This window comes from Eucyclogobius newberryi, unplaced genomic scaffold, assembly GCF_026437365.1.
Source record: "Eucyclogobius newberryi isolate DKJ021-1_F unplaced genomic scaffold, fEucNew1.0.hap1 SCAF_12, whole genome shotgun sequence".
Classification (NCBI taxonomy): Eukaryota; Metazoa; Chordata; class Actinopteri; order Gobiiformes; family Gobiidae; genus Eucyclogobius; species Eucyclogobius newberryi.
Window position 1 is genome coordinate 28526959 of NW_027315746.1, and position 8957 is coordinate 28535915.

The 8957-nt window shown below is 40.7% G+C and overlaps 1 protein-coding gene across 1 annotated transcript; it reads left to right on the forward strand.

Annotated features, from left to right (window-relative positions):
* The first annotated feature begins 222 nt into the window (after nucleotides 1–222).
* lrrc8da (leucine rich repeat containing 8 VRAC subunit Da) lies at nucleotides 223–7866 on the forward strand. The gene is made up of 2 exons (XM_072441806.1): nucleotides 223–490; nucleotides 4983–7866. Coding segments are annotated over exons 1-2 (2538 nt in total). The 5' UTR covers nucleotides 223–489; the 3' UTR covers nucleotides 7520–7866.
* The last annotated feature ends 1091 nt before the right edge of the window (nucleotides 7867–8957 follow it).

The following is an 8957-nucleotide window of genomic DNA, read 5'->3' on the forward strand; positions in this document are numbered from 1 at the left end:
ATTAGTCCTCCTTAGTACTAGAGTAATCCTAAAATAATCCACAAAATCACATCATTTTTACTAATTCATTTAACTTTTGGTGTCCCATTTCTCCCGGATGACCTAAACGCAGCACGGTCTAATCTCCCAGCCGCCTCTCCCTCCAATCACGAGGCGCCGCCGTGCCGCGAGCCCCGCCCCGTGGCCCCACCCCGCGCGCGCACTGTCTGCCACTTGGCTCCATGTTGGCTGACTTTTCTTGGAAGCACCTTACATTCTTGGTGCGCAGATAGCGGTAGCTCAGCCAGGGCCGACGCACCGGCTCTGCCCTGCGGCGAAGAAGAGCGACTGATGCCGTTATGAGCGCGAAAAGCTCCCCGACACCTACCACCACGTCTGCGTATCCGAAGAGGGTGGCGAATTGGGTCCGACGCACCTGAGGAGAGGGTACAAAGTGGCATGCGGGCGGAAGAAAGAGTAATTGGATTGAGATAACGCCACCACAGAGGCAGTAAGTGGAACATCTCTTTCCAAATGTCTTGCTGTAGGGCTCGTGTTCCTTGTTTTTTGTTGTTGTTGCGCATGCGTCTGTGTAGTTAACCAACAGGTAATAGCGCTTACGGAACAGAAATACCCAGTGTCAATGTTTAACGCCAGACAAAGCAGTTCGTGCCAGTTTCACATGTTTCAACAAGTCACCTGACTCCGCTGCGCGTCAAACGGCAGTGCGCAGGAGCGTTCACGTGAGGGAACATGGCATCTTTCTGGGGGAGGAAAAAACAAATAAGATGGAGAAAAATGCACCGTACATCTTTTATGAACCGAGATAAGTGTTTGCTCCTGCGCATTACGTGTCCACTGGCGTGTTTGTGCGTGCGTGAAATATGTAAAGCGGTCTTAACTTGGTAATAACGACTTATAGGACCCGCGCGCCTCTGACTTTCGGCCCCGCCTTTATCCGGGGGCCACCCTAAACCGCAAGCAGTCATTACCACGCGCCCGGGACAAAGGGTTTGGAGAAGGGAAAGGTGCGCGGCCTGAGGGCACGATGGGTGGGTGGGGGGGAGAAACCTGCAGCTGTTCAGATGTGGCATATATTGACACACACACGCACGTAAAAAGACAAAGGAAAGTGCAAACACATTCAACCTAGACTATGTTGAGTATGTCTGTAAAGTAATGTGTAGGGTTAGAGTATAGGCTCATCATGGACATAATAGTGCTATAAACCTGTTATAATACCGGCCAAGTTGTTGAGACTGTGGCTTGAATCACGTGTTTGCAATAATTCACCTCTTAAACTGTCACTTTTAAACTGGGCTTTGGCTATACCGTGAACAAAACAGAGACCAGTTCAGGTCAATACCAGAATCAGAGCAAAGCAGGATCATGGATGAAATTGACAAAAAATAATAATTGGAGTGGGCATATCGAATATATTGTTTATAGTAAAAAATGAAACAAAAATAAGGTGATACTTCTGCACAATTGTGAAAAAAATTACAGACATTTCATGTTTGTCTGAGAATTAAACCTGAACTTAAATGTTTAAAGACATGTTTTAATTCAATTCAGTTTATTTTTGGACCAGTTCATCTAGTGTAGAGTTCCTCCAGGCAGTCGAGGTCTGCGTCGACAGGTAAAGGTTGTGAGATGGGGCAGGACGTCTAAAGTGCAGTCGTCACTGGAGAAGCAGCAGCAGTGTCTGTTTGAACGCATTTCTGTTGAATTTACATAACATTGTCTTTTGAAAAATATTGAGCGATTAGATTTGTGTCAGTATCGCTCACTTCTAATTCACATTCTGTTAATAGATTTGAATATTTTTGCCCTTGTGTTTTAGTTGAGTTTTCTGTTACTTCTAATAAATAACAGTACAGAGATCTACTGTGGAAGAAAGTGAACCTTTTCCAAATGTGCTAAGGAGGATAAACATTTCATCAGTTTTCCTGCATAAGCACGGTATAAAGACAAATTACACCCATTATTCTTGGCATTCATTTTCACTGTGACAAGAAGTGTTTTTACACACGACTCATTGCCCACAATTAATTGATTGAAAAAATTAAATAATATCTCAATATTTTGGAGTATCCCGATAAATATGGTCAGACAACATTGTCTCAAGCGAACCGAAATGTGTTAAACATGTCTTTAAATATATTAGTTCAGGTTTAAATGTGAAATGTCTGTGAATTTAATCACAAAAGTGCAGAAATATCACAAGATACACAGTTTACGACATAACATTTTTCATTTAAAAAAAAAATCAGCATTTTTTGAGCATTTTTTATTTATTTATGTTTTACTATGAAAGATGTACTCAATATTCTAATTAGCATAGCTTCAAAACAACATTCACGATTCTATAAAGTTTTGTTTCCGAAAGTCAGTTTTTGAACGTGACAACAACTTAACCTGACTTTGAAAAATGTTACCAATTTTAGATTGATAGCCTGGTACAATGAGTTGCACGCACAAACATTCATGGTGTGTTTGCCTTAAAAAAATCATAATTACAATCATATCAAAGTCAGAAAGTAATCACTTCATGACGCACAAGATGCAGGCGTCTAACTGTGCATGTAATTAAACCACGTTAGCATCACAAATCAGCTTCAACAGTTGGTCAAAGCCTGCTCAGTGCTCACTATTTATGTAACATGTGGTAATGACTAGACTGAAGCAAGTGTTGAACCGACTATAACACGACAGAGGGAGACAGGAAGTGAACCATCACCACTTAAACTAGACAAATCAGTATTTTCTACGCTTCAAAATGACTACTTCCTGTTTGAAATTGTCTTGGCAATTCCTAACCGTGTTCACATCCAAATATTTACAGAAACCTCGCACCAGGCCCCTCGAACTGCAATTCTAGATTTAACAAAATAGTAATTTGATCTTGTGATAAGTACAAAATAACAGTGCGGTACAGTGAACAATAGAAAACCAAAAGCAGGGTAGAAAAGCCACACGCTAACCTCTCGTGACTCGTGTGGTGTAGGTTTCCGTGCAGCAAGTGATTTTTTTTCTTCCTTTTTCTGTCCTTATTCTGCTCATCAATCGTACCAGTCAAATGCAGCTGTTTCTCTCAAACAAAGGCAGAAGGTGGCACATTTTAACTGACTGAAAACGTAGGCCTGAACATTATTAAATCTGTGTTCATTTTTACACTTTTAAACACTGAATGACTCACCCTTCATTTCACAGGAGAGGACTTGTGGGTTTTTTGTGTCAGATGCCCTACCTAATCCAAAGTATTTGTATACACCGCGTGGGACTTGATCATATTTAAAGGTTCACTCTGTAACTTTTCTGGTGGAAGGTCCGCCCTCCACTTGTGTCCTTGGAAAGATTCACTGTAGCTTTAAAAAATATCTATCTTTGTGGAGACAAGCAGGGGCCCAAGATCTAAATCTGTGGAACTGTGCAACTGTAATTGAAAATACAACTTTAATTCTGTTCAAAGTTATGGTCTTAAGAGAATAGATGAATTTGTGCTGCCCGGTGGTAGAGTGGTTAGGTCACAGTGCGCATTTGCCAGGCATTGTCGTGAGTTCAAATCTTGACTCTGACGATATACTGCATATCTTCCCCTCTCTCTCATTCCACATTTCACCCTGTCTACTCTTGTCTAATAAAGCCTACAGGCAAAAAATAAAAAAAATGATTGAATAATTCTAGTTCAAACTTTCGAGTAAATTCTAGATTGACTTTTCAACAACAGTGTTGCAAAATCATTCCTAATCAAATAATTTAGGTCTATACTTTATCTACCAGAAAATGTTTACAGTTTAGAAGTCATCGTTTGAAGTAATTTCAATTATGAGCCAAATAATCTAGGTTTCATGTGTGCTATCCACTCGACCACTGAGCAGCACAAGATTTTATGTTTTGCATGCGTATATTTAATATTATTCTGTGGAACATTCTGGGTAAAGCATTAAAATCTCTCCACCCCCTCATCAGAAAAAGTACATAGTACCATGTGGAAATCTGACTTGTTTTAACTAACCATTTCACTTACACACAGACATAAATGCACCTTTTCAAATCATTTAATATTTGACTCAAGCCTCAGAACAAACTTTTGCTTCCAACTCATGAATTACATAATTTTGACACTAATATGTTCAGAATGAGTGGAGTCATGTGGATTTGGTTCACACACTTTTAATCCTGCATGCCATTGTACTGCGTATGACCTCTCTATTAGTATGTAGACATGTTCCAATGATATATAAGGACAACAATGACTCTTCTATGGCCTATCTGCGCCTTACACATTCACTTCTCCACTCTCTGCCAGTTTGGAACATTTGTCACAGTCCTACAGCAGAAGGGGTAAGATCTATAACCAGCTCTAATTTTGGTCCCTGGTAATAAAGTAGGGGCTAATATAGTGTCATTCATCACTAAAAAGCAGTGTCTAGACGTTTCTGGCTGGGATTGTCGGTGCAATGTAGCGGTCTTATTGCCAAGTGCACTTTGCTCTTTAACTTGCCCTTTGATTCTGTGGCAGTGTGTTATTCTGGGCCGTACTTTGCAAGTACTTCATAAAAATTGCTAAATGCAAGTGTTAAAATACTGTACTATTCTAGTAGTGGGAAGGAACCTTATCTTTGGTCCAGTTGTTTCCTTGTTTTGCTTTCACATTCTCTTAATTCTGCTCAAAATATTCTTTGTTTTTATTTATTTTCATGTTTTTAAAGGATATTTTTGCCCGTTGGCTTTATTAGCTTAGTGTGAAATGGGGTCAAGAGAGAAAGGAGGACATGCAGTAAATTGTCAGAGCTGGTATTTGAACACTGCAGACAGCTGTACATGGAGCCTGGCATGTCTGCTGCCGCCTTAACCACTCGCCCACCAGGCAGCACACTTTTATGCATTTTACCTGAAATGGGGTACACTCTGGATGATATCCAGACACAAAACTGAGTAACTTCAATTCATGCATTTTATGTAAAGAATCACTAAATTGCTCGTTTGTTTTGTTGCAGTGATGTTTACCTTGACAGAGGTAGCCTCGCTGAACGACATCCAGCCCACGTACCGCATCCTGAAGCCATGGTGGGACGTGTTCATGGACTATCTGGGACTGGTCATGCTCATGCTGGCCATCTTTGCTATGACCATGCAGATCACCAAGGACCAGGTGGCCTGTCTGCCTTATCTGGACGACCCAGAGAACATGCCTCATAGCAGCCCACACACACTGGCCACCCCCCAGGGAACATCCCCGGCCCCCGCTCTCCCCAATGTCACCCCTGTTTCCATGGAGAGTAAAGACTTACCGGATTCGGCTGTTCACCAAATCCACACCCACGTAGAATCGCTCCAATACGCCGCTCAACCTCAACCAACGGGCAAGAAAACCAACCTAGACTTTCAGCAGTATGTGTTTATTAACCAAATCTGTTACCACGTTGCCTTGCCATGGTACTCCAAGTATTTCCCATATCTGACCCTAATCCACACAATCGTACTTATGGTTAGCAGCAACTTTTGGTTCAAGTATCCAAAAACTAGCTCGAAAATTGAACATTTTGTTTCCATTCTGGGACGTTGCTTTGAATCTCCTTGGACGACAAAAGCACTATCCGAAACCGCTTGTGAGGACTCTGAAGAGAACAAGCAGAGGTTGAACAACGTAACAACTGGTCTGAAGCAAGTATCAGTACAAGAAAAAGAGGACAGCGCTCTTCCAAGCCCCACTACACCAATGCTGGGTGTGAAAGTTTCTGCAGACAAGCCTATCACGGAGGTTCCGAGTACCATGACAATCCTAGACAAAAAAGACGGAGAGCAAGCCAAAGCTCTCTTTGAGAAAGTTCGAAAATTCCGAGCCCATGTGGAGGATAGTGACTTTATTTACAAGCTTTATGTAGCTCAAACTATCGTCAAAACCGCAAAGTTCATTTTGATATTGTCCTATACATCAACGTTTTTGGTTAAAATCAACTTCAAGCATGAATGTAAACCAGATATCCAACATCTGACAGGCTACAATACATTTTTCTGCACACACAACATGGCTTTTATGCTAAACAAGCTGCTAATTAGCTATATGGCATTGATATTGATCTATGGGATGACGTGCCTGTATTCGCTTTTTTGGGTGTTTCGTAGACCGTTGAAAGAGTACTCGTTCGAGAAAGTACGTGAAGAGAGTAGCTTCAGTGACATTCCAGACGTCAAGAACGACTTTGCATTCCTATTACACATGGTCGACCAATACGACCAACTGTACTCTAAAAGGTTTGGTGTTTTCTTATCTGAAGTTAGTGAGAATAAGTTGAGAGAGATTAGCTTGAACCATGAATGGACGTTTGAAAAATTAAGACAACTTGTGACCCGCAATGCGCAAGACCAACAAGAACTGCATCTTTTCATGCTTTCTGGTCTACCAAATGCCGTTTTTGACCTCACAGATCTGGAGGTACTCAAACTGGAGCTTATTCCTGACGCAAGGTTCACAGCTAAAGTGTCACAAATGACGAGTCTTCTAGAGCTGCATCTCTGCCACTGTCCTGCCAAAGTGGAACAGACAGGTTTTGCATTTCTTCGAGAACACTTGAGGTGCCTTCATGTCAAATTCATAGATGTTGCAGAGATCCCAGCGTGGGTTTACTTATTAAGAAGTTTGAGGGAGTTAAATCTTGTGGGCAACTTGAACGCAGAAAATAACAAAATGATTGGACTAGAATCGATGCGCGATTTAAGGCACCTCAAGACGTTATGTTTGAAAAGCAACCTCACAAAAATGCCTACGAACATCACAGAACTTTCACCGCATTTGATCAAACTTGTTGTCCACAATGATGGCACAAAACTGATGGTATTGAATAGTCTAAAGAAAATGACGAGCCTTATTGAATTAGAGCTTTACAATTGTGAACTTGAACGGATTCCACACTCTATTTTTAGCCTGACCAACTTGCAAGAGCTAGATCTGAAATCAAACAGCATCCGAACTATTGAGGAGATCATTAGTTTCCAGCATCTAAAGAGACTAGCTTGTCTGAAACTCTGGCACAACAAAATCACCAATATTCCCTCATCGATTGGACAAGTCAAGTCGTTGGAAGCGCTCCATCTTAACCACAACAAACTGGAGTCTTTACCACCCGCACTGTTCACTCTACCCAAGCTTCGCCACTTAGATCTAGGTCACAACTCCATCACGGTTATCCCCCCGGACATTGGCCTCCTTCACAACCTCCAATACTTTGCCATCAATATGAATAAGCTTGAAGTGCTACCCAAGCAATTGTTCAGATGCACTAAGCTAAAAGTTTTATGCTTAGCTCATAACGCGCTGACCACACTCCCGGAAACCATGGGACAGTTGGTTCAGCTAAGTCAGCTGGAGCTCCGAGGGAACTGTCTGGACAGGCTTCCGGCTACACTCGGAAACTGTCGACTGCTCCGGAAAAGTGGGCTGGTGGTGGAGGACCATCTCTTTGACACGCTGCCCCAGGAGGTGAAAGAGAGCATTAGCAGAGAGACCAATGTGTCTTTTACCAGTGGCTTATAGTAAAAATGTTAACACTTTGGCTGACAGCTGTAATATGAGCGAATTATATAGTGATTATTCAAGCAGCACAGTGTAACACACTGCCTACATGACACCATGGAGGTTGAAAATTAAAGCAATACTTTAGAACATTCTCCATGAAGAATAATTATGAGATTTATAAGTTTTATGCCATACAGAGTGGAACAATCCTGGCAAAGCAATATCATCTCCATGGAGACAAACAGGTGGCGTGCCGGACACCAGGCCGAGTCTGTGGAGTGGCAAGCTCGCTCACAATAAGGGTGAATGTCTCATACTTTTTTTTTTTTTTTTTTAAAGCAGTCAAAACAACATGATAAAAAAAATATAATTTTAATCATTTGTTTGCTTTGGAAAATTGTATTTAATTATGTTTTATAAAGACACAATCTTGTAGATATGGGTGTTTGTATTCTGCTGGTACCCTCATGTTATTGGCAAGCTTTAGATTCTAGATTGTGATGGTGTCACACTCAGATAGTCAGAAGGAAAGGATCAAGTATTCTAGTTCTGGCTCAATTGTGGTCTGAATACCAAAAGGAAAACCAAACTTCAGATGCTGAACATGGTCATCCATGGTAGTTTGCGGTAAGACCATTTGCATACATTTGTTTAAATAAGAGGAGGGTAGGAAAAAAGAACATTGTTATGACATGCAGATTTGTGGTTTATAGTTCATGAATGTAATATAGCTGATCTGATTCATTATCTGTGACAATGATGAACCCCCATAAGTGACATATTCACATTGTAGAATCTTAAAACAGCCAATAATAAAATGCCTTGTTTTTAAGCTCTTTAAAAAAAATCCTCAGCCCACCCTTTACATTGAAGTGAACCTAGGAGCATCAGATTTCACTGATCAAGGGAAAGCACTCTTTAAAAGAGTGCCAATCTCCTTAAGTCTTAATTGTTAATTAATGGCATATATTAAGTAGGGTAAATATGTCCTCTGTGTCATAAATGCAGCAATCCACGTTTTATGTTAGTGTTTATGTGGTCAAGCCTGCAGAGGAGGATGTACAATCCATTAAAAAAAAGAAACTGCAGAAATGTATTGTATTTTTCTTGTTACCTTGTATTTCGAATTATTTTAAATCCTACATCATTATTTTGATCACTAATAATTGCTTTGTGTTTATATTTTTATATGTGACTTTCACAGTATTTAATAATAGAATTCTAGCTTTGCACTGCTTTTCTGACCAAAACCATTTGCTCCAATGTTGTCACTGTTTATACTCAGGTATTCAATGCACACCATGGTAACAATATTTTGCCTTAACTGCTACTACCTTTGCTTTGATGAAAAAATTACTACTACACAAATGCCATGCTTCAATACCAGAATGAACTTCCTCTTACCACACTGCGGAAGAGAATCTAATTCCATTTAATTTTTATCAGACTGTCAAAC